Here is a 12,120-nt window from a genome sequence, read left to right on the forward strand (position 1 = left end):
TTCATTTATTTATTTATTATGTATACAATATTCTGTCTGTGTGTATGCCTGCAGGCCGGAAGAGGGCACCAGACCCTATTACAGATGGTTGTTAGCAACCATGTGGTTGCTGGGAATTGAACTCAGGACCTTTGGAAGAGCAGGCAATGCTCTTAACCTCTGAGCCATCTCTCCAGCCCCGAGTGCTATTTTTTAAAGGTTATGTATTTGGGTGCTTTTGCCTGTATTTTTGTCTGTTTACCACGTCAAGTGCCTAGTACCCTCTGAGGCCAGAAGGTGGCACTAGATTCCCTAGAATGGGAGTTAGATTACTGTTAGCTATCATGTAGGTGCTGGGACTTGAACCTAGATCGTCTAGAAGAGAAGAGCAGCCAATGCTCTTAACCATTAAGTCATTTCTCCAGCTACTGTAAATATTTTTTGAATCACAAAATGAGGTTAGAATTAGTCAAATGCGATTCCTGACCTGACTGATGGAATCGTGTCTCTGTGCCCCTCTCTGATTCCAGACATTCCCACCTTTGACTCCTTACCCTTCCTGGCCCAGACCTCTGTCTTTGTTTGAAGCTTCTTTCTGTAACTGATCTGCTGCTTTCTGGACCACTCTGTCTTGCCACACCTCTTCCCTGCAGATAGAAAACCTAACCTGGTGGACTCTGGTTCTGGACCCGTCCTTAGGAACCAAAGCAGGCGATGGCCTGACACCCCAGAAACGCGCCTTCTGGACCCATGTGTGCAATTTCAACGTCATCTTCCTTAATTGTGTCAACATCTTCTTCTATGCCTACTTTGCCTGATGCTGCCACCCCAGTGGGAATGTGGGCGCTTCAGTACTCAGGACCACCCTCCTTCCTAGGCTGGCCATGGAGGCCCAAGGAAACAGTGTGTGTCCACAGCTCTACAGTAGTCAGTACCAAGTGTCTGGCTGAGCCAACGGAACTGGAGCTCTGAAAATATGGTGGGGAGACCTTTCAAAAACAGCACTAAAGGAGTCAGATATGTTGGGGGGCGGGGGACTGAGAGGAGGGAGGGGAAACCATAGTCTGGATGTAAAAACAAAAATAAATACAAAAAAGAGAAGTCTAAAAAAAAAAGAATTAGTCAAATGCTACTTCTATAAGCTTTTTCTCTATTTTTTTTCTTTCCCAGTACTTGGGAGAGAGAAAGAGGGAGATCTCTGTAACTTTAAGGCTACTTCACAGAAAAAAGAAACCTTGTCTCAACATGTGTATATACATATAAAGAAACTTTGTCTCAAGGTGTATATATACATGTATTTGTGTAGTCCTCACAGAGGCCTGAAGGGGGCATGGGATCACCTAGAGCAAGTTTCAGGGGGTTGTGAAGTGCCCAAAGTGGATGCTGGGAACTGAATTTGGGACCTCTAGAAGAGCAGCATGTGCCCTTAACCACGGAGCCACCCTCCAGTCCCTTCTTTCTCTTTTTTTGAGATAATCTCACATGGCTCAGGCTAGCCACAATTTGTACCTAAGGATGACCTTAGACTTAACCTTTCTTGTCTCCACTTTCTGAATACTGGGATTACAGGACTGTGCTATCATACTTGGTTAAACAGTGATGGCAACTAAACCTAGGTTTTGCACATACTCCCTCTACCAAGTGAGCTATGTCCCAGCTCCTGTATTTTATTCCATTAATGGGCCATATTAAATTAATTTTGTATGCTGTTGGATTCATTCTTTTAGCACTTCCGCACAAAGGGCTATAAAATCCTAAAATTGGCAGGGCAGTGGTGGTGCATGCCTTTAATCCCAGCACTCAGGAGGCAGCGGCAAATGGATCTCTGTGATTTCGAGGCCAGCTTGGTCTACAGAGCGAGTTCCAGAACAAGTTCTGGAACCAAAATAAATAAATAAATAAATAAAATACAATCCTAAAATGTGATAAGACATTATATGATGATATAATCCTTAATGATCAATGCTCGGGGATAAAGACGCAGATTAGTATAATACCCAACAAAGTGTGTTTATGGGCACATCTATGGGGGTAACGAAAATTCACAAAAAGGCACAGAAGAATTTCTATTGTAGTTTTTTCGGGTTGTTGATGGTGCTATTTGTTTTATTTTTAAGATAGAATCTCGTTGGACTGGCTTCAAACTCCTGATCTTCCTGCTGCAGCCTTCCAAATGCTGAGTTGCAGGCATGTATCCCTGGCTTTATTTCTTAAATGTTATATATTTAATGTCTTTTATTCTTTAATCTTGTTATATCTAAAACATTTTAAGAAAATGATTAATTTTTTTTTAACATGGTACTCCAAAACTAGTCAAAAGCTCCTGGCTGGGGTAGGATATAGGCCCTAGGGGGAAATCTACTACTTTCAGTTTTGCTAAATGGTAAATATTTATGCTCATACCCACAGAGTAGAACTGTTCTCTCTGTCAGAGAAGCTTCTTTTTATAGTGGGTGGCAGCTAATGCAGAGACTCAAAGTGCTGAAAAAACTCAGTCTTAAATGAGACATCTGTATCACAAGTGTAAGAAACATTAGATAATAACTTTTTCCTCATCTTTCCCTCCTACATGCAAATGTTTTGATCCTTCCCCACCCAGTACACAGGGCTCCTGTTTCATTCCAAGAACCCAGTAGCCTGGCTCAGTGATCCCCACCCCCTCAGAGCAATGACTTCTTTCTCCTTGGATCAGTAAACCCTTTTCCATTCCATATTTGCCAATCTGGAAAGACTGTGAGGTTGAACCCCAGTTAATGTAATGGGAGAAAAGATAAAGTTGCCAATTGTGTTAGAATACAAGAACCAAGCACACTTCCTGCTCTTCTGCTTTGATGAGCAGTGCCCCCCCCCTTTTGGTTTGTTTGTTTTTTGAGACAGGGTTTCTCTCTGTGTGTACCTTTGTCCTGTCCTGGAACTCATTCTGTAGACCAGGCTGGCTTCGATCCACCTGCTTCTGCCTCTTCAGTGGGGATTAAAGGTGTGCACCACTACTGCCTGGCTATCAGTCCACCTTCTTGATGAAGAGTAAAATTTTGCTTTGTTGAAACACTTAATTAGAGTGGTGATCTCTTTCTTTGCCACTCCTGACTTAATTCTAATACAAAGCTCGAAAGTTAAGAAATGCTATTTTCAACACGATGTGGCTGCTCTACTCATGAACGTACAACAGCTGTGGTAACCTGTAGAAGATCAAGCCAGGCAACATTCCAGTATGGACAGGTGGGAATCCATGAAGCCCCAACCCTAGCTGAGGAGCTAGTGGCAGGCAGTTTATGGCTGCTGAGGGAGAGGGAGTCATTGTCTTCTGGAGTTGCTCAAGCTCTGATGAATGGCCTCACAATTGCATCCATGCAAGCAGTACTAACTAGACTGGGGGGTCAAGGGGAAAAAGTGGTATACTAGTAGGTTCTAGAGGGAACAGGACAGCAGAGGTAGGAGCAGATATGATCAAGATACAATGTATACATACATGTTTGAAGCTGTCAAAAAATAAACAAAACATGGCTTGTATCTTATAAACAACTTTAAATAGTAAACAGGTAAGAAAACCTGCTGGTTGACTGCAAATAAAAGGGTGCAATTCAAGACTGAGGCCAGCCATGGGTGTAGCCTAACACGCCTGACCTGCATTACAGCACTTGGGAGGCAGTCAGAAGGAAAGTTTGAGGCCGCTTCAACTGTTTGAATTACACAGTAAGTTTGAGTTACCTAAGATCCTGTCTCAAAAAACAAAACGAAACAAAAAAAAAAAAAAAAATAGGGTAATAGTGTTTATGTAGTGTATACAAGTCCTGGGTTTGAGCCCCAGCACTGAACAACAAAAGACTAGAAAAACAGCAATTACTAACATACTGAAATAAGGGTAACTCCTACAAAGTTAATGACATGAATTTTCTTTTATTCTCTACAGAAACAAATCACAGTATACTATAATAATCTATCTTTATTTCTGCCGCCTTTGCTAAATAATGAATCTCTTTTGTTCCAACTCCTAGTATCTCTATGGTAAGTGTAAATAGTCAACAAGTATTTGTTGAATAAACTGAGTAAATGAAAATACAGTAGACCTCAGTAATTCAAATTCTTACAGTAAAACATTACATTAATATGCTGCTTTCAAAGCTAAAAACACACCACGAGCAATGGCACACGTTTGTAATCTCAACAACATTAAGGAAACTGAGGTAGAAGGATTATGATCAAGGTCATCTTAGACCATAGGCCAACCAGGGCTACATACGATGCTTTTAAAAAATGAAAAAAAGGGAGATTCAAACTTAAATAATTGGCAATGCAAGACCAAATTTTTGGGCAATTTAGCTGTTCCTTGAGAGCAGTCTGTAGTTCTAGCTCTAAATCCAAATGACTGTGTGATCTTATAAGATTTCATTTTACCTGTAAAGTGAAGACATCTTTTCTTTTTATCATTTGGTTTTGTTTTCAAAGACAGGGTTTCTCTGTGTAGCCCTGGTTGTCCTGGAACTAACTCTGTAGACCTGGCCTCGAACTCAAGAGATCCACCTGCCTCTGCCTAATGCTGGGATTAAAAAGGGATGCGCCACCATGACCACCCAGCAAGACGTCTTTTTTTGTTTTGAAGGTTTTCATTAACTCTAGAATTCCAAATTACGAGAATTTTTTTAAACTTTAGACTTAGGTAACAAGATTTATATTGAGCCAGGCATGGTGGTGCTCATGTTTAATCCCAACACTAGGGAGGCAGAGGCAGGTGTATCTCTGAGTTCAAGGCAGCCCTCAGAATGAATTCCTGGACAGCTGGGGCTATACAGAGAAACCCTAGCTGGGGTGTGGGGTAGTCTCATCATTTTTTTTGGAAAGTTTATAATTAGAAGTTGCAAAATGTAATGCAAGGCTATCCCTGCAAAGGCGTAAGTATAGGAATATGGGCTGCATCTTACTAATGCAGGCAGTTAGATCTTGCAGAAGAGATCAAGAGCACAATCACAGCACCGCTTGCCTAGAGAACAATTCCAGGCCTGACTTGGAAAGAAGTAAGGGCATTGTTCTTGACACTAAAGCATTCTTCTGAGACAGGGTCTCTCTATGGAACCTTGGTGTCCTGGAACTTGCAATGTAGATCAGGCTGGCCTCTACCTAGCTCACAGAGATACACTTGCCTGTGGTTCCAGAGAGCTGGGATTAAAAAGGCATGTTCTTTAGAAATGCATTCTTAAATATCAAGCTCCATTCCTGAAGGAGAGAAGCATAAATCTGTTTCCCCTGGTAAACAACAGGGACTAAGGCCGGTGATACAGCTTAAGGTGGGTGGTGGTGACACCTTTTTAATCCCAGCACTCAGAGACAGAGACAGTTGTCACTGAGTTTGAGGCCAAGTCTACAGCAAGTTCCAGGACAACCAGAGCTATTCTTGTCTAACAAACACACACATACACGTAAGGCCCTGAGTCACTCCCCAGCACCTCACAAAACACATATATACTGGCACATATCTGTAATCGCGGCACTCAGGAGGTATCAACAGAAGAATATGATGTCCAAGGTTATCCTTACGCACAAAGTGAGTTCAAAGCCAGCTAGGCTACAGCATCCAGTATACATGCACTCTTGGAAAAGTACAGTACGAAAGACGAGGAAGACTTGACCATTACTGCCCTGCAGGGTTTCAACTGACAAAACACACAAGAGGGACAAACAGTATCATAGATAGCATGTGGAGAAAGGAAACACCTCTTTTCCTATGTATCTAATCTTGTTGAAACAGGATAAGTGTCTAAACACATCTAAGAAGACCTAATAAGAGAGAAAAGGGCAGAAGAGATTATTCCTGAAATAGTAACAAATCTGCAGATTACATTAATACAAGGATCAAGGAGAGAGTCTGCTTTCCTCTCCTCAAAACATTTGAGAAAGGGAAGCTGTGACGACTAAGGAAATTGGAGACACAATGGAACAGAGTAAGCTTACCAACACGTGATTCAATCAGAGCACTGGTCTTACCACAAACCAGGGACCCAGGCTCCAGAAAAATTCTGGTAGGGCCACCCCCGCAAGTAGGGATTTTAACACAACTGCTTCGCCTAACAAAATCTCCTAAAATTCCACACTACTGTCGAGATTTAGAGACTTTTGGCTCTACACAGTGGCACATGCCTTTAATTCCAGGGTTTGGGAGTCAGGTTGATCTCTATGACTTCAAGGATAGCCTGGTACACATAGTGAGTTCCAGGACAGCCAGCGTTACATAGCGAGACCATGTCTCGAGACAAACACACAAATAAAAAAGCAAACAAAACAGAAATAGGGATTTTCAGCTACTACTAATTTGAAACAGATCTTGAAATAAGACATAAAATAGTTTATGGCATTTTAAAAAACAGCTAATTAATGGTAAAATAAAAGATAAATTCAACAACTCTCAAGTCCCTTCTATGTCGTTTTATTGACTTAAGCGCTTTATCTATAAAATGCACCAAAGTGACTATGGTCATTAAGTTCCTTTAAACCAGAAGGATTTTTCACTAGCTAATAACACGCTAAAAAGTTTAATTAATTCTAAATGCCCAAAAAGACAGAAATGGAGAAATCATCAATTTTCCTTGTGAAAATTTACTAACACTAATTTCTCATTAACCAGAATTACTCAAACTTTTAGAGTAGTGATCTGTAACTTTTTTTAGAGTTAATGGAACATTTCCTCCTAAGTTTTTCTATTTCCTAACATCCTTCCTCTTTCTGTTTCTGTAACTTAAAAAAAAAAAGTGAAAAAGAAAAACTGCTGTATTTTTCCATGAGATTTGTCCTAGTCTGACAGAACACGGATTAGCACCAGTTAACAGTCCACAAACTTATTTTGCTTAAGAAGCCAACTGGATAAAAATACTAAAAAGTATTTAGAGAACTGACTTCAGTACCAAAGAGATGGCTCAGGGGATGGGGCACTTGCCCCTACACCTGAAGACCTGAGTTTGATCCCAGGGTCCCACATGACAGAAGAAACAACTCCCACAAATTATTCTTTAACCTCCACACAAAGGCTGTAGTGTTTAATAGCAACACACCCCACACACGCTAATACATACATGTAGTAAAAATATAAAAAGAGAAAGATCTATTTCTTTTGTTTATTTTGTTTCGAGACAGGGTTTCTCTGTAGCTTTGGTGCCTGTTCTGGAACTAGCTCTTGTAGACCAGGCTGGCCTCAAACTCAGAGATCCACCTGCCTCTGTGTCTCTGCCTCCCAGCATTGCCTGGCTTGAATCATTGCTACATCAGCTGTAGAAATCATTTTGTTAGTGTGTCCCCTACCCCCATGTGTGACAGACAGGATCTTATTCTATAGCCTAGGCTGTCCCGAAACTCATGTTATAGCCTATACTGGCCTCAAACTAGGAACAGTCCTCCTCAGGCTAAATTCAAAAGGTTAAATAAGATTACTATGATTGGATTTGGTAAGATGTTTTCTTTCTTTTTTTTTTCTTTTGAGAAAGGGTCTCTATGTAGCTCTGGGTGTCCATGATGAACCTCACTATGTAGAACAGGCTGGCCTCAAACTAACAGCTCCTACTGCTTCTGTCTCCCAAACACTGGGGGTTAAAGGTATGTGCCACCATACCCAACCTCTAAGAGGTTCTTAAGCACCAAAAGGCTAGGAAGCGAGGCTATTCTTTCCTCATTAAACAAATCAAATCAAATCACGTAAGAGAAAGCACAGGCTGCAGCTCCAGGTGTGACAACAGTCAATAAGAGACTGAAGTGTAGTGGCACACACCTGCAACCCCAGCCCTGCGAAGGCTGGGGCAGAAGAACTAAAGTTCAAGGCTGTTAGGCGAAAAGTGGCCAGATCCCACCTCAAAATACTGAGGGGGCGGGGCACAAATTACTTAGTAGAAAAGAATATTAAGAATTACCAAAATAGCTATCATGCTTTCATTCTTTAAGGTGTTTATACATAGACTCGCTTGTGATTATGACTTAAGTCCTCTTTGGAGATAGGTGGTGTTGTTGCAGCCTTTAATCTCCCTCAGGAGTCTGGTTTACAGAGTGAGTTCTAAAACAGCCAGAGCTACACTGAGAAATTCTGTTTCAAAAAAACAAAACAAAGTCACCTTTTTTGTCTGCAGCCATACTACTCTGAACACACTCAACTATTATAAAAGCCATCTTTTTTGTTAGGAACACAGTCCCAGTTCTTAAGAGAGACTAGCATTTGTTCTCAATTCAGGATTGCACAAATCACTGGTTAACATTTGAGTATTATATATCCCAAATAGGTCAAACTATAAACTTTACTGTTCTGTTCTCATTTTTAACGTAGCAAAAACAGTAAAACAGGTTCTCTCCCTGTTTAAGAAATATTTGGAAGAAACAGACTCTCGGGTGTGGGGGTACACTTGGGTCCCAGCACTCAGGAGGCAGAGGCAGGAGAATCTCTGTGAGTTCGAGGCTAGCCTGGTCTACAAGAGCTAGTTCCAGGACAGGCTCTAAAGCTACAGAGAAACCCTGTCTCGAGAAGCCAAAAAAAAAAAAAAGTGAGGGGCAGGTGAGGGCACAATATGAGAGTATCTGTTTAAAGGGAATATAGAAACACTGTAAAGCAGAAGCATTTACCTTTTAAGGTTATCTGGGAATGACAAAGTCAGAACTACAGACTAACAAAAATAAATGCCAATAAGCTTTTTCACAAAGCCTAATCTCACAGTATTCGAAGAATTCCAAAGCAGCAAAAAATGTAACCTAACTCTAACTCTAACGTTAGAATGTCCGAGGCACTGCTTTGTGCCAACAGGCAAACACCTCCCAGCTTCTAAAATGTGCCAAGACACAAGTCACAGTGACAGAGGCTGGCCGCGCAAAGCCCGAGTCCCATCTGGATTGCAGTCATTTTATAAATGGCAAGATGTATCTCACACACACACGCACACCCTTGGGCTTATTTTAAAGCCCGATTTCAATGTGCGCTTTTTTGGGGGGTATGCTGATTAGCAGAAAAACAGCCTCTATACCTTAGATATCTAATTTGGTTTTGGAATATTTCTTTAGTGCCATACTACCCATTAGAAGCGCCCCCCACCCCCACGCCCCCGCTTCCAGTTATTTTTAACCTGACAAATGGAATTAACAGGCAAGAGGCAATAATTTTAGCGTGGTGCTAAAACGCGTTCAGTCTGTTGCATCGTCACTCAAAAGACCACCGGGCAAACGGGGCACTGACGACAGGGCAGGACCCGAGGTGCCCACCAACCTCTCCCCAGGCCCACCCCTTTCGACCGAACAGGGTCGCGCCGCAGCAGACAAGAGGCTCACCTCTGCAACTCCTCCTCCTGGATCCTCTCCTCGTCCCACACGAAGACACCGGCGAGCGCCGCCATCAAGGCAGAGGCATGGCCGGGAGGGCCGCGCAGCCGGCGCCAGAGGCGTCCGAGCAGGACGCAGCGCGAGCTCTCCGAATACAGGCGACCGTAGAGCTGCGCGATCTGCTGAGCTCGCCGCACGCGCAGGCCCGTCACGAAGCGACACTGATTGGCCAGCACGGCCAGCAGGCCCCCGCCCCGCGCGCCCGCCAGCCAGGCGGCCAGGGTGGCCGGGGGCCTCCGCGGGAACATCTCGGCCTCTGCGGGTCCCCGCGCCTGCCGCTAGGGCCCCCCGGAGACGAAGGGCCGTGGAGCCGGGCCGTCCGCTTACTTCCCTTAACTGGCCGACCCTGAGGCGGCCTCACGCTCCCGAGGCCAGGAGCCAGCCCTCATGCCTCTCTGCAGAAGCCGCTGAAGTAGCGCGGATTCGGAGGAGAGCGCCGCTGCACGAGGCCTCCCCGCTCCTGGCGACCCGCTAGTCTGCGTGTGCGGAAGCTCCCGGGTCTCCGCATCCGGTGCGCGGGAAGGAGAGAGGTGGGCGCCCCGGGCCGCAGCAGCAGAGGTCCCGAGCGCCCGCGTCCGCCCCTCGCGCCGAGCGCGCGCAACCCAACCCGTCTCCCCTGCCCGCGCTCTGATTGGACGCAGCCCAGAGACCCGGGCGCTCATTGGCCGAGCCGAGTGTTCCTCCGCCCTTGCCCCGGCCGCTAATTAGCAAGCTAGGTGGCGCGGCGCGACGGCCAGTCAAGGGCGCCCGAACAGTGACCCTCGGACCCCGGCGCGGCCGCCATTCGGGGACGTCCCCGACCGCCCGCCAGAGAGGCGCGGTCAGGTGTGCTGTTCCTTTGTGCTGAGCGGCCCGCCCTGTTGACCGTCTCCACAGTGCTGGGAGGAGCGGGTCTGTACTATGGAGGGCGGTGCACACCCTACGTGAACAGGGACCTGCCGGCCTGGGGTCACCTGCCGCCGGGACCTTCCGGGACCTCCTCGGCGGAAAAACCTCCTGAGCAGCTGCAGCTGGGACGCTGCAGGTTCGGGGTTCCGGCTCCGAGAGAGAAACAGTGGCCCGTCCTCAGGGCCGAGGAACACCTTGTAGAGAATGCCACAAGGGCAGGTGACCTGTTGCTATCTGAAAATGCGCTAGGCCTTGCCTTCCAGTCTCCAGTCTCCGTTTGACTCAAGGAGGCAACAGGGTGGGAAAGTAAACAGGTTTCCCAAAACCTACTTTGCCATGTGCAACCTAACGGTTTCTTTTCTTTCTTTCTTTCTTTCTTTCTTTCTTTCTTTCTTTCTTTTTTTTTTTTTTTTTTTTCGTTTTTCGAGACAGGGTTTCTCTGTAGCTTTGGAGCCTGTCCTGGAACTAGCTCTTGTAGACCAGGCTGGCCTCGAACTCACAGAGATGCGCCTGCCTCTGCCTCCCGAGTGCTAATGGTTGCTAAATGGAGTCTGGATGCATCACTATTCTAAAATGGGGCGTGGTGGCTCCTGCCTCTTATTCCAGCACTCTGGTGGCAGAGACAGGAACATTGCTTCTCAAAAGTGTGTCTCAAAAGTAAATTAATCAGCTGGAGGAGGTTCCCACCTTTAATTCCCAGCACTCAGGAGACAGAAGCAGGCGGATCTCTGTGAGTTTGCGGCCAGCCTGGTTGGTCTACAAGAGATAGTTCCAGGTCAGGCTCCAAAGCTACAGAGAAACCCTGTCTCAAAACAAACAAACAAAAATAAATAAGTCAATAAAAATTCTATGTCCAATCTTAAAATGATAGTGATAGCTGTCCCCCAAGAAGCGTTACACTAAGTTGCTTCTGTGTCGTCTTTTTTTTTTTTAATATTCATTTATTATGTATACAATATTCTGTCTGTGTGTATGCCTGCTGGCCAGAAGAGGGCACCAGACCTCATTGCAGATGGTTGTGAGCCACCATGTGGTTGCTGGGAATTGAACTCAGGACCTTTGGAAGAGCAGGCAATGCTCTTAACCTCTGAGCCATCTCTCCAGCCCCTGTGTCGTCGTTTTTTAAACAAAACAAAAACAAACTTAGGAATCTTATTAGCTGGACAGTGGTGGAATCCCAGCACTCAGGAGGCAGAGGCAGGCAGATCTCTGTGAGTTCAAGGCCAACCTGGTCTATAGAGTGAGTTCCAAGACTACCAAAGATACACAGAGAAACCCTGTCTCAAAAAAAAAAAAAAAAAGGAAGACTTTTATACAAACGTTTTAATCCTCTCCATCCAGTAAAACCTTTAACAGGGGCCCACTGCTCTATTCCAGGGGTTTGATGACCTGGAGCAGCGACTCCTTTCCCCTTCCTGCAGTTCTGTGTGCTAATTCTTTGGACTAGCCAATTGCACAAGAGTGAGGTTGGCCCTCTGCCAATGGGGAAAAGATACAACCACCACCTGGGTTAGAAAAAAAAAAAAAAAAACAAGTGCACTTTGTATCTGTGCATTTTCTTCAGATTAAGCCCTCTTGGGTAAGAGTATTTTGCCTTGTCCACACACTTCAGTTGCAGTGGTGGTCTTTTTCTTTGCAAACCTAAACATTTTGTGATTTTTTTTTTTTTTTTTTTTTGAGACAGTGTTTGTGTAGCCCTTGCTGTTCTGGAACAAGCTCTATAGATCAGGTTGACCTCTGCCTCCTGGCGTGCACCACTACTACCTGACTGACCCTAAACATTTCTAACAAGGAGAACCTGCAGACAGCTCCCAACGCAACTTCTTCAAACAAGTAAATTTGGAGTGTGGAGGCACTTGCATATTTATACTGTAGGGACTTGCTATTCTGTCTGTGGGTGGGCACAGTCCTGCAGTG

The 12,120-nt window shown here is 44.8% G+C and overlaps 1 protein-coding gene across 1 annotated transcript in view; it reads right to left on the minus strand.

Moving 5' to 3' along the window:
• Stard7 (StAR related lipid transfer domain containing 7) overlaps positions 1 to 9,568 on the minus strand; it is a 23,033-nt gene extending 13,465 nt beyond the window's left edge. The window contains exon 1 of the mRNA XM_050131711.1: positions 9,265 to 9,568. Within this exon, the coding sequence (XP_049987668.1) occupies positions 9,265 to 9,563 (299 nt within the window). The 5' untranslated portion in view covers positions 9,564 to 9,568. The remainder of the gene's footprint in view (positions 1 to 9,264) is intronic.
• Between the last annotated feature and the right edge of the window lie 2,552 nt (positions 9,569 to 12,120).

Source organism: Alexandromys fortis, unplaced genomic scaffold (assembly GCF_014885135.2).
Source record: "Alexandromys fortis isolate MF-2015 unplaced genomic scaffold, M_Fortis_MF-2015_v1.1 scaffold_6, whole genome shotgun sequence".
NCBI classification, from domain to species: Eukaryota; Metazoa; Chordata; class Mammalia; order Rodentia; family Cricetidae; genus Alexandromys; species Alexandromys fortis.